Source organism: Meles meles, chromosome 10, assembly GCF_922984935.1.
Source record: "Meles meles chromosome 10, mMelMel3.1 paternal haplotype, whole genome shotgun sequence".
Taxonomy (NCBI): Eukaryota; Metazoa; Chordata; class Mammalia; order Carnivora; family Mustelidae; genus Meles; species Meles meles.
Window position 1 is genome coordinate 77329415 of NC_060075.1, and position 26722 is coordinate 77356136.

Consider the following 26722-nt stretch of genomic DNA (forward strand, 5'->3'; position numbering starts at 1 on the left):
GGTTATGGTCCCCGGGGTCCTGGGATTGAGCCCCCCCATGGGGCTCTGTCCGGCTCTCTGCCCAGCAGGGAGCCTGCTTCCCCCTCTCTCTCTGCCTGCCTCTCTGCCTACTTGAGATCTCTGTCTGTCAAGTAAATAAATAAAATCTTTTTTTTTTAATGCAAATATGGGGCACCTGGGTGGCTCAATGGGTTAAAGGCTCTGCTTTTGGCTCAGGTCATGATCCCAGAGTCCTGGGATCGAGCCCCTCATCGGGCTCCCTGCTCAGCGGGGAGCCTGCTTCCTCCTCTCTCTCTCTGCCTGCCCCTCTGCTACTTGTGATTTCTGTCTGTCAAATAAATAAATAAAATCTTAAAAAAAAAAACCAAGGAGTTCCTATTTTTTTAAAAATGCATAATATATATATTTTTAATTAGGTTAATTCCAAATTAGGTTCTGTTCAGGTTAAATTTGAGCTGCTTTTGCACTTCCTAGGATGATATGAATGATACTGGCTAATAAGGAAGATGTTTCAGGCACATAAAGTACATTGATAACAAGAAGCTGTCCCAAGATTAAGAATCGGCTGTGAATCAAAATATTTTTCTGAAGAAACACTTTAAGTACTAAAGATGGTGATAATAAATTTTTTTTAAGTTGCCATAAAAGAGCTTTCATTGGGCGCCTGGGTGGCTCAGTGGGTTAAGCCGCTGCCTTCGGCTCAGGTCATGATCTCAGGGTCCTGGGATCGAGTCCCGCATCGGGCTCTCTGCTCAGCGGCGAGCCTGCTTCCCTCTCTCTCTCTCTCTGCCTGCCTCTCTATCTACTTGTGATCTCTCTCTGTCAAATAAATAAATAAAAATCTTAAAAAAGAAAAAGAGCTTTCATTTTTAGTCCTCCATAGCTCTTTCTCACTATACTACAAATAGAAAAAGCCCTTATGGACAAGTCTAGAAGTTTGCGTTTCCACCGCACATCAAACTTCTTGCTAAGACCTGTAACTCTGATGAGATAGGGAAACTGAAGGGACTCCATTTTAGAAAAGCTCCATCCCTGGTATCTCTCTGCTAGGCCCCATTTACTCATATTCTGTATTTCATCTTGCATCTGAATAAACCAAAGAAGGTATGTTCCCACTCCAGGGGGGAAGCAGGACAGTTGATCATCCTCTGAGTTTTGTCCTAGGTCCCCACACACCTGATAACATCTTAAGAACAAACCACAGTGGACACTGGGGCCAGTAGCCCCTTCAGTGATTTATGGAATTACACCTGTTGTTCACTGGACTCTCACCTTCGTTGAGACCCTAATCTGGATTCCTATTTTTTCTTTTGATAGTTTTATTGTTTTATTAACACAAATATGATGTGCACGTAAGCTGTCTGTCTATTCATTTTCCTTGCTGCACAGCCTGGCGTTGAGATTGGTGGCTGTGGCAGCCAGCCGGGCTGCTCTTTCCAAATGGCTTTGCGGTTCTTGGAGGAGACATTCTGAGCAATCTCTGCACACTAAGACTTTGTGCACATCAGCGGCCCTTCAAGCTCGTTGACATTGTGGACTAGGAACTTCTAGAAGCCACTGGGCAACGTGTGCTTTGTTTTCTTGTTGCTCCTGTAATCACTGTCAAGTATCAAGATCTGACCCTTGAGTCTTCTATGCACTCTATCGTCAGTGCCTCTGGGTTTCTGCCAATTATGCTTAATTTTGACATAAAGGTCTGACTGATGCTGGCTGAACTTCTTGTTCCTCTTTTTAATGAATTCGGCCTTCACCAGAGGTCTGAGGGCAGCCACAATGCCCAGTAATGGATCACTGCCACATCCACAGGCAGTGCTGGGGAAGAGAGACTAACCTGGATTTTCGAAGGAACCCATACCTTGGAACCCTTTCCAGTATAAATCCTAATCTTGAGCAATGGAGAAATTCACTTCTCCTTTTCTGAGCCTCCCAGGCACTCCATCTGCTATGCTATATGCTATCACGCTATTCATTAAACTCTGCTCTCACATCTTCCTGGCTTGTGTTTGATTTCTATCCTGCATGAAGCCAAGGGCCCTCTTGGCTTTTCCTGTGGGACCATTTGGGTCCTCAGACATGGCTTGCCTAGATCACTAAGAAGTAATGATGTAATGTATAAATAGCTCAAATCTATGGGATAGATCTTTACTTTCATTCCACTGTGTAAAATGAACATATTGAAGAAATTATTATGTGATCTCTTCTTATTTTTAATGGGGAGGACAGTAAAAAGGCAGTCATTTTGGGAAGCAGCCAACAACAAACTAAATCATGCTGAATGCAAAGAGACCAACCAGAGACTAAAAATTAACTCCACTACCAATAACAGAAGAACACACAAGAAGCCTCTTTTTAGCACTGATCATTGTTTCAGGATTGCCTTTGGTGATACTTACTGTATATAAAAATTTACCACCAAAATCCTGGTGAAGAGTTAAGGTAACTCTGATGTTCTTATATCTGATATAAAAATCCTTATTACTAAACAGAACATGACATTTAAAAAAAAGTAAGAGCCTTATCAAGATATGATTTATACATCATAGTTTGCCCATTTGAAGTATATAAATCAATGACTTTTACTATATTTGCAGGGTTATGCGGTCACTATAATCTAATTTTATTTATTTTTTGTTTATTTATTTGACAGAGATCACAGGTAGGCAGAGAAGCAGGCAGAGAGAGAGGAAGGGAAGTGAGCTCCCTGCAGAGCAGAGAGCCTGATGCAGGGCTCGATCCCAGGACCCTGAGATCATGACCTGAGCCGAAGGCAGAGACTTAACCCACTGAGCCACCCAGGCGCCCCTGTAATCTAATTTTAGAATTTTTTTTATCACCTCCAAAAGAGCACATTGTACTCATTAGCAATCATTCCTCACCAACCTCTCATTCCTACCTCCCCAGCCAAATACAACCATTAATCTATTTTCTGTATCTATATATTTGCCTATTCCAGACACTTCATATGATTAGGATCATACAATAGATCTTTTGTGACTGGCTTCTCTCACTTAGTGTCATGTTTTCCACATTTATCCATGTTGTAGCATATACATGCACTTCATTTCTCTTTATGGCTGAATGATACCACATTGTATGGATATACCACACTTTATCAGTTCATCAATTGATAGGCATTTGGATTGTTTCTGTCTCTTGGTTATTAAAATAATGCTGCTATAAATGTTCATATACAAGTTTTTGTGTGAACATATGTTTTCATACCTAGGAGCAGAATTGTTGGGTCATAGGCTAACTCAATGTTTAACATTTTTAGAAACTGCCACACTGATTTCCACCACAGTGACTGCACCATTTTACATTCCCAGCAACAATGAATAAAGATTCCAATTTCTCCACACCTTAAAAACAATAACAATATAACAGTAACATTTGTTATTGTATGTCCTTTTGATTATAGCCATCCTAGATGGGAAGTGTTAGCTCATTGTGTGTATGTCTACACACAATGGTTTTTGTTTTTTTTCTAAGATTTTATTTATTTATTTGACAGACAGATCGAGAGGACAAGCAGGGGAAGTGGCAGGCAATGGGAAGGGGAGAAACAGGCTCTCCACTGAGCAGAGAGACTGACAGAGGGCTCAAACCTAGGACCCTGGGATCATGACCTGAGTCGAAGGCAGACAGCAGATGCTTAACCAATTGAGCCACGCAGACGCCCCTCATTGTGGCTCTAACTTGCATTTCTGTGAAGACTAATGATGTTGAGAATCTTTTCCTGTGCTTATGGACCAGTTGTGTATCTTTGGAGAAATAGTTATTCAGATTTTTTACCCATTGTCTTTAAACTGGTTTATTTGTCTCTTTGTTGTTGAATTTTAAGAGCTCTTTATATATTCTGGATACAAATCTTATCAGATAAAAGATTTGCAAATATTTTTCTCCCTTCCTGTGGACTATATTTACACTTTCTTGATAGTGTCCTTTGAACCACAAATATTTCTAATTTTAATGATGTCCTAATCAGTTTTCTCTTTTATCACTTATAATTTTGATGGTGTAGCTATTAAGTCATTACCTAAGATCATAAAGACATACTCTGGTTTTCTTCTAAGAGGTTTTTTATCATTTTGGCTCTTATACTTATACCTACAATCAATTTTAAGTTACTTTTTATGCGTGGTGTGAAGAAGAGGACCAATTCACTCATACATGTGGAAATCCAGTTGTCCCAGAATCATTTGTTGAAATATTCTTTCCTCGTTAAACTGGCTTGACTCCTTTGTCAAAAGTCAATGGAGTATAAGTGTTAGGGCTTATTTCTGCACTCTCAACTCTCTTTGGCTCATCTATATGTCTGTTCTTTCCCAGTATCGCACTGTCTTGATTATTATAGTTAAATTTTAAGCATAAAAGTCTGAACTCTCTGACTTTGTGGGTCTTTTTTCAAGATTGCTTTGGGTATTTTGGATTTCCTGTGTTACCAGGGACACATCATTTTTGCAAGATAGCTAGGGAAACCAGAATATACACCAGATTTGATTTAATATATATATTGACTTTTCACCTAGATTATGCTTCTGAGAAACCAATCTAATCTAGATAATACACTGAAAATACCAGTATTCTTGGTTCTTTCCAGTATCATGCAGCTATATCTTCATTTACACAGTTGTTATGAAGAAAAAGGTATTTACAAATGTGAAGTTTAATGTGAATATTTATTAATAACACTAGGTTTATAGTCTATATGTGGCATATTATTTATGTTAATGGGTATCTGGGGGATATTTCCCCAGATCATAAAATAAGAGAAACAAGAGAGATAAGATAATAGAAATAATGTATATATATATATCCTCAAAAGGAAACCAGTCTTATTCCATTTAGTTTTTTTTTTAATATTTTATTTATTTATTTGACAGGGAGAGAGAGAGAGAGAAAGTCAGAGAGACAGAGAGAGCACAAGCAGGAGGAGCAGGGGAGGGAGAAACAGGTTCCCCACTAAGCAGGGAGCTCAATGCAGGGCTCGATCCCAAGACCCCAGAGTCATGACCTGAGATGAAGGCAGATGCTTAACCCACTGAGTCACCCAGGCACCCCTCCATTTAGTTTTAAAATAACTATAGTTTACCAAAAAAGTGCTATAGTCAGTCCTCTAGAAAAACATCAATAAGGGCTGATCAGCAGGTCATAGACTACAAGGAAACTAGTATTATCAAGAATCTAACTTTGAAAGTCATTTGAATAAATGGTTACCGTGAAATTGTGCGTGATCTACCTGATCATATTTCATCATGTTTACTCACATTTGAACCTGAACTTGTTTTATTTTTAGGAATATTTTTCCATTTTTAGTTGTGTTTTTATAATCAACAATATGAAATGTTCTACTGACACATAAAAATTAAGTGCTTAGAGGAAAATGTCAGATTTTAAGAATGACTTTTAATTTGTCACCTTTTTGTAATACACTGAATATTTTGTCTTTTAAAATTTACATTCCATATTAGTTTATACCTCATATTTTGATACATACCTTATAATATACTTTGCGTATTAGAACACATGTATATTTTCTTTGAAGTATATTGAAGGCCTTGCATTATTTAAAATAATTCTGGGGACGCCTGGGTGGCTCAGTTGGTTCAGGGGCTGCCTTTGGCTCAGGTCACGATCCCAGAGTCCTGGGATTGAGCCCTGCATCTGGCTGCCTGCCCAGCGGAGAGCCTGCTTCTCCCTCTCCCTCTGCCTGTTGCTCTGCCTACTTGCGCGCACTCTCTCTCTCTCTGCCAAATAAATAAACAATCTTAAAAAAATAAAATAATTCTGGGTACTTAACCAACAGTCTGCATGGTTTTTTTTTTTCTTTCCTTCAGTTGTTAGAAAGGATACCATACACCAAACAGAGGGATCTTCATTATGGGTTTGTACAGAAGGGAAGGTGTCATGTTATTCTGTTTTTCATTACAGTACCTTTACTAATTTGCACCACCTCTAAACTCCCATTTTGTTTGTTTTGTTTTGTTCACTTGCTTGCTTGCTTGCTTTTTATCTGTCATGCTTGTGACTAAATGCTAACACTTAAAATTCCAAGTACCGGGGCGCCTGGGTGGCTCAGTGGGTTAAGCCGCTGCCTTTGGCTCAGGTCATGATCTCAGGGTCCTGGGATTGAGTCCCGCATCGGGCTCTCTGCTCAGCGGGGAGCCTGCTTCCCTCTCTCTATCTTTGCCTGCCTCTCTATCTACTTGTGATCTCTCTCTGTCAAATAAATAAATAAAATCTTTAAAAAAAAATTCCAAGTAGTTTTTGAAAGTTTTATAATAAGAATTTTTGTGTCAGCCATGAGATGAGGTGAAGTCACCTGTTATGTCACACTTCCTTGTAATTATGGAACTTTAAAAAATGGGAATCACAAATAATTGGAATTTACATTTAGTATATGCCAAGATAATTGATATTTATAAAGATCTGAAATGTTGCATAATCTCAAGTACTCTCTGAATTGCCAAAGAGATTTGAAATTATGTTCTACATACTCAGGATGAAGCATCAGTTATTGTAATTTGATTCTTGACAATCCTTATACTACTCAGCAGGGGCAAACAAAGCATGGTGTGATGTTTGTACTACCATCTTTAATATCAAGAAGCTGAAGGAAGATATCCATTTCTGCTCCAAATATCAAACTCATCTTTCCCCCTAGAACAGCATCCTTTTGCCACTGTGTCAAGTTTATCTAAACATATTAACGTATAAGTGACTTGAGAGGGGGTGCCTGGGTGGCTCAGTGGGTTAAGCCTCTGCCTTCGGCTCAGGTCATGGTCTCAGGGTCTTGGGATCAAGCCCCGCATCAGGCTTTCTGCTCAGCGGGGAGCCTGCTTCCCCCTCTCTCTCGGCCTGCCTCTCTGCCTACTTGTGATCTCTCTCTGTGTGTCAAGTAAACAAATAAAATCTTTAAAAAAAAAATAAGTGACTTGAGATATACATGGTATATGAATAAGATCTCTATTGTAGTGAAATTAATTAAATACAAATCCCTTTCCTAATTCCCTTTCCAGTTACGGGTTACTTTTCAAACACAAGCTCATAAGGTTAAGCAAAATCATTTTTTATTAGAGCCAAGTGGAACCATGTGTTCCTTATTGAAACTTCTATCAACTACTGATTTCTCCTGTACTGACAGTGCCTGTCTAGCTTTACTTGAGTTCTGTACATTCAGTATTTTTAAAATGTCCCGTCTCTTGGGGCACCTGCATGGCTCAGTCGGTTAAGCTGCTGCCTTCAGCTCAGGTCATGATCTCAGAGTCCCAGGATAGAGTCAAGCCCACATCACTTCTGTGTTGGTCTCCCTGTGCAGTGGGGAACATGCTTCTCCCTCTCCCTCTGCCTCTCCCTCTGCTTGTGTGCTCTCCCCCCCCTCAAATAAATTAATAAATTTTTTAAAATAATAAAACGTCCTGTGGGAGGCCATGATAAGACTTGAGACGAGGACCAAACCAGGCCCTGACTTGTGTCTCCTTTAAAGTCAGAATAGCCTAACAAAAGGTTTAGGACGGAAAAGTTGAGTAGCACTGAGAAAGGGTCTGTGGATGTTTTGTGTGCTCGCCAACGTGACTTCCCACATGTTTACTAGTTAGATGAGAGCCCATTGGTTGGGGTCATAAGCTCTTAACTGGTCCTTGCTGTTCCAGCACACCTCCTAAATCACTCTCAGGTTTTACTTCTTACAAGACAATTGTACTAACATCAGCCATTGCCTACAGGAGTTTATCTGAAGTGGGCAAAACAGGCCTGGTCTGGAGGGTTTTTGTGCACGTAGCAAAGTCTTTTGTAACCAGCTGAAGATAGTTACTGTTGGCTATATAATGCCTCGCTGCCCTGAATAAACTCGGCACTGTTGGACATCCTCCTCAGTGTTCCTCCTGCTCCCATCTCTTTGTCTCTTTAACTTCTTTTCACCATTCTTTTACCCTCACGTTTCCTGGTCGATTTGTCGCGCCAGCCGTGACAACGTCCCATCTCAGCTAGTATATTTACACTTTCCTTTAAGCTTTCCCTTTCTCTGAATTCATGGAACCTCTAGAACAATCTTTGTCTTTTTCATTTTTATGTCTGTCCTGTTATACCTCTGGGGCACATCACTCCATGTGAACCTAAGCTCACAGGACACATGTGATTTGTAACCAGGCTCTCCAACTTGGCTCAAAGGCACAATGCTGATGTTGAGGGCTCTTGAAATACTCAGAAGCCTTGTTCAGTAAATACTTGGGTGTACAAATCTGGAGCTTAAGAGAAAGATCATATGAGGCTTCAAAAAATATATATATAACTATCCTATGAAATTTCAGGACAGAAAGAAAGAGTAGTGAGCTTCTTTAAGAGAGAACTTCAGCATTTACAGCTCTCCCTGTATCTCCTTAGTCTGTATCTTGAGTTCTTCTCTGTGGTAACTCTTACTATCCATTAAAGTGCTGAATTCCCCACCTAAATTGAGGAATTTCCTTTTTTAATTCAACGAAGACAAACTTAAATTTTCAAGAGGAATACAAACAGGAATTTTAAGACAAAGAGTGTAGAAATGACAATACAGAACACAAACTTAACCTAACAACTAAAATCTAGCTATAAAGTGGCTTAGCTGGTACTACCTGGCAGCTGTCTCAGCATATTCTGAAGCAGTAATTTTCAAAATGGGGTGATTTTGCCCCCCAAAATATTTTTTGGAAAAACTTCTGCTGATCACAACTGTAAGTGTGGGTGTTATTGACATTCAGTGGGGAGAGACCAAACATGCTGCTAAAAACCCCACCAAAATAATTATCTGACCCCAACTGTCAATACTGCTGAGATTAAGAAACCCTGGTCTAGTAAATATGTGGAAAGAAGTAGGTTCAACCACGCCATTTGGCCTTGGAACCAAAATGGGCTGGAACTCGTACATATTGAGAGCTCTGCTAAAGGCCAGGATAGATCTCAAAATCTTTTCCAATGCTGTGTAACCAGTATCTTTCAGTCTAACAACCAAATTCTTGTTTCCTCTCAGTGGGAATTCCAAATCTGATACTTTTTTTGTGGAGGAAAAATAAAACCGTCTCCATAACCAATGATTAAAACTTTACGAATTTAGGGAGCTGGCTTTCCCTACATCCCCAGTTCTCTTTGATTCCTTAGGTGCCCTAAGAAAAAAACATGACAGACTTCCGTCAGTAGTTTTTAAGAAGGAATAATGTAAAAGTTCCCTTCAAGAGGTCCAATCAGTCTTTATTCAGCAACTACAGAATGTGTAAAACTCTGTGGGGAACTATAGATGAATTATTTTAAAGCATCATCTTCACTAGTTTTATGTCAGTGTTTGGCAAAATAATCTTTTTTGGAAGCCCTCTCAAAGAGCAACCACATCAAATTTGAAATATGGTATAAACATGTTAAGAATGTAGTTCATTACTTCTCTTCCAGTATTTCCTATTATGTCCCGCATTAAAACTTCCTTATAGGTTTGAGTTCAGGGAAAGTTTTGGTATGGTTCCTCCTTTCTGATGATGAAATCTAAATAACTTGCTAGGTTTCCTTTAAGCTATAGCTAGCAGGAAACTCAGCAAAATTTTGATCACTTGGTGTCCTTTGTCCTATGTAAATTTTTTTTTTTAACCTTTTTGGTTGAAAACACAAATCCTGTGTAATAAGAGAGAAGGGTGGGAAAGGAAAAACCAAGAGGGAGAAAAAAGTGTTTGTAGTTAAAGAGTTCAGAAACAAATGTCCATGTGAAAATAATTGGAGAATATGATGTATCTTTTAAAAATTGAGTGCCAGGGGATGTTGTACAGGTCGTAAATACTAGTACCATAGCATTTTGAAACGTGGGTGAGATTATCATGAGCTCTAACTCAGACAAAACTTGGGATAGATGGATCACAAAGGAAAAGTATCAATTGGTGAGTAGGAAGGCTTTCTTTCTGAAAGGGATCACAGTAAATTATTTGACACATGTGTTAAGGATGATGAGGCAGCCAGCAGCGTTCAAAGATTCACACTAGGTATCCAGAGAGAGATGGATAGATGGCGCTAACTGGTGAAGAACCTTGAATTCTACAAAGGAAAAGATGCAAAACTTGAAAACTGGAACTGCAACCTTCTGTCTTAAAAATAAGAGACGGAGATATCCGGCGAATAGCTGGCGGTCCCGGGTGCTGCTGGGCTGTGTGCTGTGAGGGAGGGTCGAAGCCGCCCGCCACCGCCGGAGGAGCCCCCCGCTTTGGCCGTAGTAAGCATTAATAATGTCTTTCATCTTTGAGTGGATCTACAATGGCTTCAGCAGTGTGCTCCAATTCTTAGGACTCTACAAGAAATCTGGAAAACTTGTATTTTTGGGTTTGGACAATGCAGGCAAAACCACTCTTCTACACATGCTCAAAGATGACCGATTGGGCCAACATGTTCCAACATCACATCCGACCTCAGAAGAGCTGACAATTGCTGGAATGACGTTTACAACTTTTGATCTTGGTGGGCATGAGCAAGCACGTCGCGTTTGGAAAAATTACCTCCCAGCAATTAATGGGATTGTCTTTCTGGTCGACTGTGCAGATCATCCTCGCCTCATGGAATCCAAAGTTGAGCTAAATGCGCTAATGACTGATGAAACAATATCCAATGTGCCAATCCTGATCTTGGGTAACAAGATTGACAGAACAGATGCGATCAGTGAAGAAAAACTCCGTGAGATATTTGGGCTTTATGGACAGACCACAGGAAAGGGGAACGTGACCCTGAAGGAGCTGAACGCCCGCCCCATGGAAGTGTTCATGTGCAGTGTGCTCAAGAGGCAAGGCTACGGTGAGGGCTTCCGCTGGCTTTCCCAGTATATTGACTGATGTTTGGACAGTGAAAATAAACGAGTTTTCCTTCTCTGGACTGATCCTATTCACAGCTTCCTCATGAACTTTTCTAATAGAACAAGGAAAGCTCTTCAACCGTGTCTGGCGTTGAGAAGCCAAGAGTCTCTGTCAGCTCTCTCATGGCCCAGTGGTGACATGTGTTCTTCTCCACGCTGTCGGGAGGTAACGCTGCCCCCGTGCTGGTGCGGCTCAGCATCCCGGGACTTGGAAGCTGGCAGGATTTGCTGGGTAAAGCTGTGTGCCATCCTGGGGCACCTGAAAAGAAAAACACGTCTCACCACTGTGGTTGATTTCAAAAGAAAGTGATTCTATTTTTTAAAGAAAGTGTTGTTAATGTCATTGGTGTCCCTCCTAACTTTCTGAGTTCAAAATTTACTTGGTCCAGAGTTTTTTTTTTTTGTTTTTTTTTTTTTGGTCTAGTGAATGGCATTTAGCTTCTTCATAAAATTATGCACATGAAACATGTTGGAGGCCAGAGCTCAGTTGAGTGAACTTAGTTCTGTTGAGTTAGCAGGTCAGTGAGCCAAGCTCCCCGGCTCTCTGACTGCCTTGTGGTAGGTGGCGCCAACCTTGTGCGCAGAGGAGCAGGAGAGGGCCCGGCCGGCCTGGTGGCGGCGGCAGGTTTCCACTGTGGTCAGCCAGGGTCGTTCCTCACCTGGTGTGTAGAACAGATGGTTGGTTTGCTGTGGAGGAGTTCAATATAGAGTGGTGATTTCATTATTTTTACTTACAAAGCTACAAATTTCAGGCAGTCTTTGCTTTTATCTTTCCATAGCATCTTTTTCATTTTCAGTTATTAAAAAAATGACTTTGGCATCAAAAGAGAACATCCCCCATGTTGTCCTACACTGCAGGCATGTGTCCGTTACTTTTGCACAGAGTCTAGGAGAACATTTTCGGGATAGGTGAGTCACACAGGGCAGGTAGAGCTGAAGGGCTTTTAATTCTGTGAGTTGAGAACTTAAAAACCTGGCATTTGTAGCATTTGTTTGGATCCAGGAAAGATTTATGTAGTGGGGTTTAAAATTCTCACTTGCAAGATCTTGCTTCTTTATGGGAATGTTCATGAGCTCTTTTTCTAGGTTACTTTATTGGGGGGGGGGGTTGTGGTATGAAATTGCCTTTCTCCATGACAGAAATAAGCTGGGGAAACTGAGGACTTCGTGTAGTGTTGTTCTTTCTGAGCCAGCGTCCCTTGTCATTAAGAGCTCAGTATAAAAGCCTCAGCATGCCCACTAGTGTGATGATCATTTTTATAGCATTTCTTTTTCTTAGTGCCACGTGTAAAATTGGATTTTCAGGATCTTAGACCCTCTCTTAAAATGGGTGGATATCTTCATTTTTCTTTAATGAGAGATTACAAGTAGTTTCCGCAAAACAAAATTATGATGCAAAGGTTTGAAATAAATTCAGTGGAATTTTGGTGTCTAATGTGAGGGTAGGGAAGTGTGGGTAACATTCCAGGGGTGAGTAGGAGTGTTACTCTTTAATGGACTTCTCATTGTCAGTCTTCAGTACCAACCTATTAGGAAAGCATACTTTCTCACTGCTAGGTACAAATGCAGAGGCTCAGTAAAGGATAAATCTAGGAAGAGCGTGCCTTTCCTTCTGTTAGCAAGCATAGCTGGATTGCAACAAAACTGTTGGTTTGGAAAGGGTGAAAACCTTAAATGAACAAATCTAGCTAATGGTGAATGAACTAGGTAGTTAACGTGCATAATTTTAATTTCCTTTGGCTAAAGGTAACCCGTACTTCTTTATCCAGAGACTTGAGAAGTATGATTACAGCGCTAGTTTTCTTGTTTTTGGTTTTGTGTTTTCCTCTTGGTCCCTGATCACTTTGTAGCAAGCTAGAAAACTATGGATTCTACACAGCTCAGCTCTTTGTGAAAGTGGTTTATTTTGGCCACTGGAGAAAGAGGGGATTGAAAAGTCTGGCATCTGTCTATTTCCTGCTCCACAGAAAACGCTGTTCCTATGAAAAGATTGCAAAAGAAGCAGCTGTGAGGAGCTTGGCTCTTAACAGAGAGGATCAGAGCTTTGTACAGGAACTCCCATGAATTGACACTTTTCATTCTGTTTTATCAGAGTGCATATGTGTCCTATTTCAGGAAAAGTTAAAACAGTCATTTACAAAAGAAAGTCAATCTGTATCCTAAGCATTTTAATAAAAAGTTAAAACAGAAAAAAAAAAAAAATAAGAGACGGAGACCCCAGAGGGTTGATTTCCATCTCCACTGTCACTGGTCTAGAATGTGGATTCCCTTACTCTCTGCTGTATTCCATTGCCTTTCAAGATCTCTCTTGGCAGTAGAAAGTCACTGTAGGCTTACATGACAGAAAGTGTTTTAGAAAGTGTAGCAAAGTGAGTGATAAGCTGTGAAAAGGGAGAACCAAAAAAGAGGCTTTCGTTTTCAAGAAGGAATTTATTACCAAAGGATAAGAGAGAGGGGTGGGGAGAGACTGTTGCTTAAGAAGCACTCCCAGTGGCCACTACATTATTGTTACAGTTTTGCACTGCAAAAAGACAAGAACATAAAAGTTGGTATTTATCAGGATAGGGATCTTTCTAGGAAGTGCTATGAATGTTATACTTACGTTATGGTCTGTGTCCTTTGGGCTGCCCCACCTGACTTAGCCGGCTTCTATTCTTTGATTACTTCATATTGAGAAGTTAAGCAAGTTTGATGATATAGATTTACACAAAGATAAACTACAAGTTTTCCTAGGAGCGACCTCTCCGATGCATTTCATAGAGGATTCCCTAAAGTAGTCTTTGCACTGAAGGGAATATGCAATTCCATATCATCACTGCTTTCCAGGAAAATGAAAGGTGCTGAAAGACGCCTTTTCCCACATTTTGAAGAGTGAGTTTTATGAATGAGTTTAAATACTATAAATTTAATGCTCATATTTGTTACTTCATGCAAAATAGTTTTGAGGAAACATTCCATTTAATGAGGTACTAAAAGAAGAAAGTAAGGGCTCTTCCTTAGTAATAGTTTTTCTCCTGAGAAATAGAAATTTGACAACTTGATGAAGTTTCATGGCAAAATTTCAAATGACCTATTCTTGGACCTAAATAGACATTTTTCCAAAGAAGATGTACAGATGGCTAATAGACACTTGAAAGGATTCTCAACATTACTCATCATCAGGGAAATGCAAATCCAAAGTACAATGAGATATCTCACACTGGTCAGAGTGGCTAGAATCAGAAAACAAGATAACAAGTGTTGGTGAGGATGTGAAGAAAAAGAAACTCTCCTACACTGTCGGTGGGAATGTGAACTGGGATAACCACTGTGGAGGTTTCTCAAAAAATTGATAGAATACCCTATGACCCATTAAGTTGACTGCTGAGTATTGACCCAAAGAAAACATACAAACAAAAAACACTAATTCAAAAAAGATACATACACCCCTGTTTATCGCAACATTGTTTATAATATGCAAGATATAGAAGCAACCTAAGTGTCCATCATCTCTATCATCTATAAAGAAGATAAATATATACATACACACATGCCGCCCCCACACACAGGAATATTAATCAGCCATAAAAAAGAATGCGATTTTTTTGCCCACTGCAACAATATGGTCGGACCTAAAGGGGATGAAAAGTACAGCATACGGAATAGAGTCAGTGACATTGTATTGTAATATGTATTGTATGGTGACAGCTGGTAGCAACTCTTGGGGTAAACACAGTATTACACGTGGACTTGTAGACTCACTATGTTGCACCCCTGAAGTTAACGTAATACTGTGTGTCAACAGCACTTCAATGAAAAAAAAAAAAAAAAGTGGAGGAGGACAAAAAAAAAATGACCTGCTTTTATATCAGTAAAAATAAAGTAGTTTTGGAGCACCAATATTAAAGATACTTTACTATCTTTTTATAAAGATGCTCTATCATATTAGTGTTTACACAGTAGTGTTTCAACTTTTGCTCAGCATTGTCTTCTTGCTTTACTGGGGCAAGTATATTTCATGTGTAGTACCAAGAATGCCTGAGGTCCTTGTTGTGTCCATTCCTGGTTCTGAGACTTATCTTGGTGGACAAAACCATTTAGATTTTAGTGCCATTATTTTTCCAGAAAGATTTTGCTGATGATAATATAATATTCTTTTTTTTTTAAAGATTTCTTTCTTTATCTGAGAGAGAGCAAGAGAGAGCAAGCAGGGTGGGTGGGGCAGGGGGAGAAATGGGGAACAGAGGGAGAGGGATAAGCAGGCTCCCTGCTGAGTGAGGGCTCAATCCCACAGCCCTGAGACTGTGACCTGAGCCAAAATCCAGAGTTGCCTACTTCGCCAACTAAGCCACCCAGGCACCCTGACAATATGATATTCTTTTTTTTTTTAAAGATTCTATTTATTTATTTGACAGAGAGAGAGATCACAAGTAGGCAGAGAGGCAGGCAGAGAGAGATATGATATTCTTGAATAAACAATGAAGCTTCATAAGCAGATTTCAGAATAGCCTTGAAGAGCTTCAAGACTCTATAGCAGGACCATGGTAATCCAGTTTACAGAGTTTTCTGGGACATAAAATGATTACTCTCTGAGCTCCAACGTCCCTACTTACTTTATAGTTCTGAGAAACTCCCAAAGAGCTTTATCAGGTGTCCCAAAGCAAAGTCCATCATGACCATGTCTCCTGCTGGGCAGAAATCCCACAGGGAACTGGAATGGTCATAGCGTGAGCAGGATTTATAATCCACTACAAGAAACTCGTAGGAGTCCTTAGAACACAAAATGGGTTCCAGCATCTTTTGGGGCTGCTATCCACTCTTACACATAAAATCCTGTAGGAATCCTTTCTTTCCTCTCTTGTTTTCTCACCTGTCCCTAGCCACCCAGGCTGATGGCACACCTGTGTCCTAGCAAATCTTATCCATACTGCCCGTTTCGGAAATCACCGTGAACCCTCCTCAGGTGCAATTTCCCCCGAATCCCCACATTCCTGGATCTGCTGGGCGGGGACAGTGAATGTGACTGGCAATTTGATACCCTTGTTAACACTGGCTGCCTCATACTGCAGCTTTCTTGTTAGCATTCCAAATACTGTTCTCTCCGCTTCCGTGTGTATCAGGTTCACTTCCTGTTTTTTTGTGGTTTCTACAAAGTGACACGTGATTAGCTGAAGATGTAAAAAGCTGTAGAAGTATTTATCTAGCCCTGCCCCTTGCCTAACAGTGTGTTCCATGCAAATGGACAATGGGGAGGGTATGCATTGTGGTGACCGCGGTGTGTTGTGTAAGACTGATAAATCACAGACCTGTACCCCTGAAATAAGTAATACATTATACGTCCGTAATAAAAAATAATTTAAAAAAATAAAAGAAAGAAAGAAATCAGTGAGTCAATTCTGTATTTTCCAGCTTTAAGTATCCATGGTTATGACAGCTCATATAAGGTGGGAATCCTCAGGCATTTTTTGCTGTATTTTATGGTGAAGCATATATACTGTAAAAAAAAAATCATAGGCTGCCAAGTGTGTAACTTCCACCAAAAAAAAAAATGTATTTGAGATTCTACTTGTATAAATACAAATGCAGAATTTTGTGTGTTTTCATTACGTACACAATTCTGGGCTTAATGCTATCCCTTGTATTAATGTTTCCTTTTAAATAAAAATTCACACATAAATCGTGTATCATTTTATTAGACACACTTTCCATGCCTCTAACGCAATGCCAAGGCAAAGTGGATGCTGCTTGAATTTTTATATGTGAAAAAAATAATAATAGATAAGAGCTGTTATCTCTGGTTTGTAAAAATAGGAATTGTTTTTCTTTGCACTCTTCTGCATTTTCCAATTGGCCTAACATAAATAATTTGCATATATACTTGTATGTATGCATATATACCTATATATTGATACATTTATCTGTATCCACAGACATGTTTTTATGGGACCTCAGGATATCGTACAGTCCTGTGTCCTGCCATCAAAATATTATGTGCCATTATCCTTGAAAGAGGTCAATCATCAGAAGCCTAGAAATATTAAGTGGCTTTCTGAAAATGATACAAGCAGGAAGTAATGGAGGAGGGACCAGAACCAAGATGTTTCTGGCTTATATTTTATTTTGTATTTTTCCTGTTAAAATGAACATAACAGATGGAAGTGTGGAACCACTCTTCCTGTAGCATTATACATATGTAGTACCTGCTCTGTATTAAACCTCTGGTATTCTGAAATGTAAGGTGTGCAGTACAGGGGTATGTGTATGTGTGTGTGTATGTGTGTGTACCACACCTTCTTTATGCATTCATCAGTTGATGTACACTTTGATTCTTTCCACATCTTGTGTGTGTGTGTGTGTGTGTGTGTGTGTGTGTGTGTGTGTGTGGTCCTTAATCACTTTGAAGATCTTGTCCCTTTGAAGATCTAAGAGTGCTTTATACAGTAATATGCATGTATTAGATTCTCAACAATAATGCCTTAAAGAAAATATAACAGAACATTAACGATGGTTGCTTTTGGGTTGTGAGTAAATGTTTTCCTTCTCATTTATATTTTTCCCTGTTTTTCTTATTTTCTGTAATGACTACTGTGTAGCTTACCATTAATCAAGGCCGATTTTTTTTTTTTGTAAGAAGGCAATTGATATCCTTGAGTTCATGTTTTATTCCTTAAATAGGGAGGAAGTTTTGTTTTACTCAGCAAGGATATATATTCGTGGTAAATATTTAACACTGTAAATGCACTGCTTTTTAAAAAATATTCTATCATAGGTTCCTTTAATAATCTATTGGAAGTTATGAAAGCCTCCCCCCAGAGAAATACAAATACACATATACAAGCAAAATGTAAAAAATTTCTCGAGGTTCACAGATACCCTGAAGTTTGGTTATACATAATCTCTCAGCCTTGTTCAAAGAATGGGCTACAATTTCCATCAGAACACCTGGGATGCTTGGAGGAAACTGTGCTCAGTTGGTTAAGCAATCAACTCTTGGTTTCAGCTCAAGTCACGATCTCAGGGTCATGAGATTGAGCCCCACATTAGGCTTCACACTGGGTGAGGACTCTGCTTAAGATTCTCTTGGGGCATGTGGGTGGCTCAATCAGTTAAGTGTATGCCTTCAGCTCAGGTCATGATCCCAAGGTCCTGGGTTTGAACCCCCGTCGGTCTCTCTGCTCAGTGGAGAGCCTGCTTCTCCCCTTCGCATTGCCTGTCACATCCCTGCTTGTGCTCTCTCTCTGTAGAATAAATAAAATCTTAAAAAAAAAAAAAAAAGATTCTCTTTCTCCTTCTCTCTCTGCCCCTCCCTCACACACCCGCTACATCATCTTCCTCCTGTGTATTGGCTCTTCTTTCTTCCACAATCTCAAATTCTTCCTTTTCAATCAGAAGAAATGATTAACTTCATCTTCTATATGATTCTTGTGGAATCTAGGATGATTTACTCAGGACCGCCCTATGTGGAAGGGCCTATTTAGCCAAAGGGATTCCGTCTTGGGTTAAACAGTGATTTTGTTGTTTATGCAGTAAAACTTAAAACTTAAACTGACCCTGGCCCCACTCAGGGACTTACTTAAAAACAAGTCCTGGAAACCAGTTCCAGGAAACAAAGTCCAAATACAAGGGCGGGTCAGGTCAGGTGGAGATATCAGCCTGAAGGCAGGGATGAGTTGGGTCAGGTGGAGACATCCAATCAGTAGAGCACGCATACTGTCTCCCTAGCTACCAAGGAGTGTGGGCCCCGCCTTTTGGGCAACAATTCTGACCAAGGTGATAGGCTAGTTCAAATAGCTACTATGGGGTGAATTGTAGTTCAATTGACCACCCGTGTGTGACCTAGCATGACTGTGCAGCTTTCTCTGTATGTTGCAATCTCATTGGCCACCTGTGTGTGGCCAAGCTCAACCACATGGCCCTTGCTCCATAAAAGTTAGTCTGTGAGGCAGGGAGGGGTCGCCTTCTCTGTAAGAGGAGGCCCCGACCGGTCTGTTTGACCGTCGGTTTGATTCCCGATGCTTGGCGTGAAATAAAGCTTTGCTTGACCTTCGCTTTCTATCAGTCTTGCTCCTTTAATCACGGACCCATTATTGGAGGATCCAACACTATGCAATCCAGGCTACAATTATGCTGAACCCCTGCCTTGCATCAGGCATTGTAATGGAAAGTGAGAGGATTACAAAGATGGGGGGGAGGAATCCAGTTTGTTTCTACTGAATCCACACCAGCACCTTCCTCATGATCCTTCTTCAGCCTTACTTCTGTTCTGTTGTGCATATAGCTTTCATCAGGTTTTCTGTGAATGCGTTCCTGATTTCTGTGCCAAACACATAAAAAAAAAAATAAAATAAATAAATAAATAATACAATCAAGTGAATAGAAATCCGGAAAATTCCTTGGTGGTGGAGAATGTAAGCACATTTCTCTAAGCCTTGGAGGGGAAAAAAGAGCAGAAATGAAGGGGAGGACTAAAAGAAAACACCTATTATCTGTTAGCAATGCTTACATTTTGGGTCATAATGTATCATCTATTTTATATGTTCCTGGGTTTGATTTGCCAACACATTGTCTAGGATTTTTTCCATTTATGTTCATCAGCACATTGGCCTAAATTTTTAAGTTCTAGTAATGTCCTTGTGGGATTTTGATATTAAAGTTCTGCTAGTCTCATAAAATGAGTTACAGTGTTTTGTCTTTTTCCATAAAAGTCTGGGTAAAAGAGGTATTATTTTTTTCCTTGAATTTTTGCTAGGATTCACCAGAGAAGCTCTCAGGACTCTAGGGTGTTTTGTTTTGTTTTGTTTTTGTGTTTTTTCATCTGTTTTGTTTTTACATATTATTGCTTTAGTCTGTAAGTGAGCAGCTTATACAAATTTAAACTAGAATTAAATCTTTTTTGTTAAGGTATGACTTAAAAAAAAACTTCAAGTTTGAAATAATTACAGATTCACATGCAGTTGCAAAAGTAGGATAGAGCGTCCCACCATACTCTTCCTCTAGATCCCCCAATGATGACATTTAATATAATACAGTACATACGAAACCCAGGAAACTGACCTCAGAACAATGTGTGTATATAGTTCTACATTATTTTATCAAGTTTGTGTACATTTTTGTAGCTGTGTATATTTGTGTAACATTTTGTAACTGCACATTTTGTAATGAAAGTACAAGGGTTTTCCTACACCAGAGAGAATGGTCTGGTGCTAACCTTTTATAATTATAGTTATTCTTCCCTCTCTCACCACCTCAATCCCTGGAAACTGCTAATCTGTTTTCCTTCTCTACAACTTTGTCATTTTAAGAACATCATGTAAATGGAATCGTACTTTCGATATTGGCTTATTTCACTTGGCAAGATGCTGCTGATACCTTCCCAAATTGTTGTATGTCCAAAGTCGATTCTTTTTCTAAAAAAATCTTTTGTTTAAATTCAATTTCATTCACATGTACTGTATCATTAGTTTCAGAAGTAGAACTGATTCATCAATTGCATACAACACCCAGTGGTCATTAGGTCAAGTACCCTCCTTAATGCCTGTCACCCCGTTATCCATACCCCTACCCACCTCCCCTCCAGCAACCCTGTTTCTTCCCTAGAGTGAAGCATCTCTTATGGTTTGCCTCCCTCTGTCTTTATCTTATTTTACCTTTTCCTTCCCTTCCCCTATGACCCTGTTTTGTTTCTTAAATGCCACATATGAGTGAAATCATATAGTATTTATTTTTTTCTGACTGACTTACTTCGCTTGGCATAACACACACTAGTTCCATCCACTGCATTGCAAATGGCAAGATTTCAATCTTTTTGATGGCTGAGTAATATTCCATTATATGTATGAATGTATGTGTGTATGTATGTACCACATCTTCTTTATCCATTCATCTGTTGATGGACATCTAGGCTCTTTCCATCAAGACAGTGTGGTACTGGCACAAAAACAGACACATAGATCAATGAAACAGAATAGAGAACCCAGAAAGTTAATTCCTTTTTATTGCTGAGTGGTATTTCAAGTTTCAGATGTACCTGAGTGTGTTTAACCATTCAGTTATTGAGAAACATTTTGGTTAGGAACATTTAAGGATATTACAAATACAACTGCTATGAACATTTACATGCAAGTTTTTGTGTGAACATGAGTTTCCATTTCTTGGGGATATATGCCCAGAGGTGCAGTTACTGGGTTGCATATGAAGTACTTGATTTCTCAAGAATTTTCCAAACTTTTCCAGAGTGGTTGTACCAAATTTACATTGTCACCAGTAATGTATGAGAAGTCCCTTTTCTCTACTACCTCACCATTAGTGGGTATTATCAATATCTAAAATTTTGGCTATTCTGGGCGCCTGGGTGGCTCAGTGGATTAACCTGCTGCCTTCGGCTCAGGTCATGATCTCGGGGTCCCGGGATTGAGCCCCGCATCGGGCTCTCTGCTCCGCGGGGAGCCTGCTTCCTCCTCTCTCTCTGCCTGCCTCTCTGCCTACTTGTGATCTCTCTCTCTCTGTCAAATAAATAAATAAAATCTTTAAAAAAAAATTTTTGGCTATTCTAATAGGTGGGTAGTGGCATCTCATTGTGGTTGTGATTTTGTGTTTCCTCGATGATGTAGAAATGCTGAACTTATTTTCATGTGTTTATTGCATAGCTATGTATCCTTTTCAGTGAAATAGTTATTCAAGTACTTGGCCATTTTCTAACTGGATTGTTTTGAGGTTTTTTACTGCTGAGTTTGGAGAGTTCTTTATGTATTCTAAATACAGTTGGTTGTCAGCTATGTGATTTGCAAAATTTTTTTTTACCCAGTTTGTACTTACTTTTTCATCCTCATCTTTCATCCTTTCAACTTTTTTACCCAGTTTGTACTTACTTTTTCATCCTCTCTAATGAATCAAATTTTCATTTTGATCAAATTCAATTTATCAAATTTTTCTTTTTTGAAACTATTTTCATGTCTAAGCATTCTTCACCAAGTCCTAGATCCTGAAGATTTTCTCCTTTTATTTTTTAGAAGTTTTATAGTTTTATATTTTACATTTTAATCTATTATCCATTTTGAATTAATTTTTGAATAAGGTGTGAGATTTGGCCTAGGTTCTTTTCTTTTTTGGCCCATGGATATCCAATCGCTTCAAATATGGGTATATATATATATATATATAATACATGTGTATATTTAACATTTAAATACATATTTAGTGTTTTCTCTTAATGCATTTTTATAAATTTTATTTTAATGTAGTTGATATGAAATTTGGAAGTTTTGGGTTTGTGAGTGAATGACTAAGGAAGAATTCTTGAGATGTTTTTGGTGCAAAAAAGTGCTTTTGTTACAGGATGGGGACAGGGCCAGCGGGCAGAAAGAGCTGCACCTGGAAGCAGTTGGGGTTATTGATTATATATTTAGAGTTCTGTGGAGGGAGGAGAGGTAGAGATAACATAGGTTTCTAAGGAATTTCTACATGCCGAAAGCAGATTCTTACAGGAGCTTGAATATTTAGCTGTTGTCAAGATAGGGTTACTTTTAGTCCACAATGAAGTATAACATTAAGGCAATAAGGCGGCCATGAACTCCTTGAGGAATGTCACCTCTGCATGTCTCAGGTATCTATCAGTGGGCTGCAAGCTATAAAAAGATTTAATTTAAACTACACCGTTCTTGCCTTCGCTCTCCTCATCAGTTGACACACAATGCTACCTTAGTTTCAGGTGAATAACGTAGTGATTTCACAAGTCTATATGTTATGCTGTGCTTGCCGCAAATGTAGCCACCACCTGTCACCATAAAATATAATTATGGTATTATTGATTATCTTCCCCGTGCTCTGCCTTTCATTCCCATAACTTATTCATTCTGTAACCGGAAGCCATGTCTCCCATTCCCCTTCACCCTTGTTGTCCATTCCCCCACCCTTTTCCCCTCTGGCAACCATCATCAGTTTGCTCTTACTTAGAGGTCAGTTTGTTAATGAATTTGTTTCTTAAGATTCCACATATGAGTGAAATTATACGGTACTTATCTTTCTCAGTCTGACTTATTTCACTTCGCGTAAGACCATCTAGGTCCATTTACAAGGGCTCAACCTTTTTATGGCTGCTTGATAATCCATTGTGTGGGTAGTGGGTTGGGTGTATATGCACACACCACTTCTTTGTCCATTTGCCCTCTAATGTTACTTATTTTGTAACTGGAATCATTATCTGACCAAATTAGATATTTTGACATAGGTACTTTGACAACTCTGCTGACATTAGCAAATCTGCTCTTCCCCACAAGTGGCCATAAAGTTCAAATAGGTCTGTGTAGGCAATTTGAAGATGAACCTATATAGGAATTAATTTTTTTTTTTATTTATTTGACAGAGAGAGATCACAAGTAGATAGAGAGGCAGGCAGAGAGAGAGAGAGAGGGAAGCAGGCTCCCTGCTGAGCAGAGAGCCCGATGTGGGACTCGATCCCAGGACCCCGAGATCATGACCTGAGCCGAAGGCAGCGGCTTAACCCACTAAGCCACCCAGGCACCCCTATAGGAATTAATTTTACATGCACTTGATTTACCAAGAGCAATTTATGTACCTATCTTAAATTATTTTATAAAGTCAAAAATCACTTGGATTAAATTAGTTCCAAGTCACACAGTTTGTATCAATGTCAAAGATCAAAGTTCAAGAATACCCAAATTCCAGAGAGAATGTTTTGAAGTAGAAGTGAAACCTTTGGTTGTTTTCCAAATCTTTTGCCACAGAAACAAAAACAAACCAAAAAATAAAGGAAAATAACACAGGAGTAACACTGAAAAGAATAAACGTGCCCTTTGATATTACCAATATTGTAGATTCCCAAAGGAACTGATGCAAATTCCACTGTACGTGTATTAATTTTCTGAAAAGTGGCTTGGCAGTTCCTCAAAATGTTAAAAATAGATTTACCATATGACCCAGCAATTCCAATTCTGGTTATATACTCCAATAAACTGAGAACAGATACTCAAAGAAATGGCTGCACACATATGTTCGCTGCTGCATTTTTCACAGAACTGAAAAGGTGGAAACCAACCAAATGTCTATGAACAGATGAATGGTAAACAAACTGTATTAGTGTCTGGGTAGCTCAGTTGGTTAAGCGTCTACTTTCAGTTCAGTTCATGGTCCCAGAGTTATGGGATTGAGTCCAGCAAAGGGCTCCCTGCTCAGAGGGGAGTCTGCTTCTTCCTCTTCCTCTGCCACTTCCCCCTGCTCGAGCTCTCTCTTTCTCTCTCACTCTCTCTCAAATAAATAACTAAATAAAATCTTTAAAACAAAACAAAAACAAATTGTAGTATACCCATGCAATGAAATAATGTGCAACCATGATAAGGAAAAAAGTACTGATATATAACAGAACATGGATGAAACTTGGAAACATTACACTCAATGAAAAAAGCAAAAAAGGTCACGTAAGTAAGATTCTATTTGTATAATTCCAAAAAATTCCATTTTTAGAATAGGTGAATCCATAAGGACAGAACGTAGATTTGTCATTACCAGAGGCTAGAATGGTGAGCCATCACTAATCGGTTTGGGGTTTCTTTCTGGAGTCAAAAAATGTCCTGGAATTAGATAGTGACGATAGTCGTACAACTTTGTGAATATACTGCATTGCATAATCAAGAGAATAAATTTTTATGTGAATTTTGTCTTCACTTATTAACTTAAAAATGATTATTAAATATGACCACCCATGTAATTTGTTTCTTTTCCTTACAACATTCTTAGTTTTGAGTCCTAAAAGTACAGGGTAAAAAAACGAAAATTTAAATTGGTTGATGATCAAACCCCATTTATAAACAATCTGATTTGTAAAAGGATGCAATTTCAACAGCAAATTCCTCTTTAGGATAGTAAATAATAGTAATATAGTAAATACCCTCTTTAGGATAGTAAATAAACAGGGATTCATAAAACAGGAAAGAAGCAACTTATATCTGTTAAAGAAAAATGATATGATAATTTTTAGAGATTTTGAATATAAAAGGAACACTTGAGACCAGAGGTGTTATTTAATTAATAGAAATTTCTAAACATCAAGTTAGGTTTCTAAAACCAGTCGAACTTTCAGATGTATGAGAACTAAATTTTAAGGATCTCATATACAGCATGGTGTATATAGTTAATAATACAATATCATTTATTTGACATTTACTACGGCAGAGATTTTAAGTGTATCAACACACACACACACAAATGTAACTATGGGAGGTGATAGATTTACTAATTAACTTGATTGTGGTGATCATTCACAATGTATATGAATGTAACTCATGTTGTACACCCTAAGTATATACAGTTTGTTTGTCAATGATACCTCAATAAAGCAAAAAAAAAAAAAAAAAAAAGTAATACAACCAGCCATTCGTGAGTAGTTCTGCTGAAGTTAGAATTCATGTTGGAGGGGTGCCTGGGTGGCTCAGTGGGTTAAAGCCTCTGCCTTCTGCTTAGGTCATGATCCCAGGGTCCTGGGATCGAGCCCCACATTGGGCTCTCTGGTCCACGGGGAGCCTGCTTCTTCCTCTCTCTCTGCCTACTTGTGATATCTGTCTGTCAAATAAATAAATAAAATCTTAAAAAAAAAAAATCCATGTTGGAGTAAGCTTTCATTTCAAAAGGAAGCTTAAAAATGAAAATAAAGGCAGTCAGTCCATTTTTCTAAAGATGCTTCTGAAAGAATATAGAAATCCTATTTTTATGGAAACAGAGTACTAAACCTAATGGATACCTATATTCCAAAGGGCAATCATAACTTAATCGTTGCTTTTAAAGAACTAGCAAGAGCATTGAATCTAAAACGAACTTGTGTAGAACAGAGCCTTGAGAGATATTTAATTCTAACAAGGAAAATGGTTCATGTATATACTAACCAGAGCAGCCAATATGGTCTAGTTACAGAACAAAACATAAAGGAATTACCATTACCATTAGCCTGGTGAATTATATGAGTGCAAAATCTCATTCTATACTTCGCTTAGCTTGGTAGCTTCAACAGACTTTGTAAAATCAGGGTCAGTAATTAAGTGAAGGTAGAAATAGATTATTGTGAATAACGCACTCTCTACCCCTAGTTTTTGCTACTAATATAATATTAATATATATTTGCTAATAAAATAAAATTAAAATTAATATTAATATTTGCTATTGGCATTCTGCTATTAATATTAGCAAAATAATTTTGCTAATAATAAAAATTAATTTCGCTATTAATATAACATTTTGCTATTAATATTAATATAAAATTAATATTTGTAATTAATATTAATTTGCTAATAATATTAATAGCTATTGCTATTAATATTAACAATCAATTCCCCTTTGATTTGGTTTTTTCACTCAAACTTGCAAAGTCTGAGAAACTAGTGGTGGATTGTGGGTTATTCCAAATAATCTATTTTCCCTTTCACCTCATTATTGACTCTGGTTTTTCATATATATTAAATATTAATGATTTCTGATGGCATGACAATCAGTTGACTATCTTCAACTGTCAGTGGGACCAAAGAGTGTCCTAAGCCTTTTGGTATCACCTAAAGGCAGATAGGGAGGAAAAACATAAAAGAGGAAGAAAGAAATGCAATTGAAAAGGACATAATAATATGAAAGAAAGAGATGAGAAAATTGAAAATGAGTGAATGAGAATGCCAGCAGCGTTTGCCTTAAATATCACTGAACGAAAAATGCATGGAGCATTAAAAAGTATTGAGTAATGGGAAGAAAGGGCTAGGTCAAGAAACAGCATGAAGAATCTTACTATCACACTAACCCACATGTTTGGAGAGAAAACAAATACATAGGTAAATATTTTTATTAGGGAATAAGATGTAAATAAATTTATAAGAGTATTTTAAATAAAAACAGGTATTA

The 26722-nt window shown here is 38.6% G+C and overlaps 1 protein-coding gene across 1 annotated transcript; it reads left to right on the forward strand.

Annotated features, from left to right (window-relative positions):
- Nucleotides 1-10129: 10129 nt before the first annotated feature.
- LOC123952308 (GTP-binding protein SAR1a-like) lies at nt 10130-13054 on the forward strand. Its single transcript, XM_046021668.1, has one exon. It carries the CDS (start codon nt 10236-10238, stop codon nt 10830-10832), a length of 597 nt encoding a protein of 198 aa, XP_045877624.1. The 5' UTR covers nt 10130-10235; the 3' UTR covers nt 10833-13054.
- Nucleotides 13055-26722: the final 13668 nt, after the last annotated feature.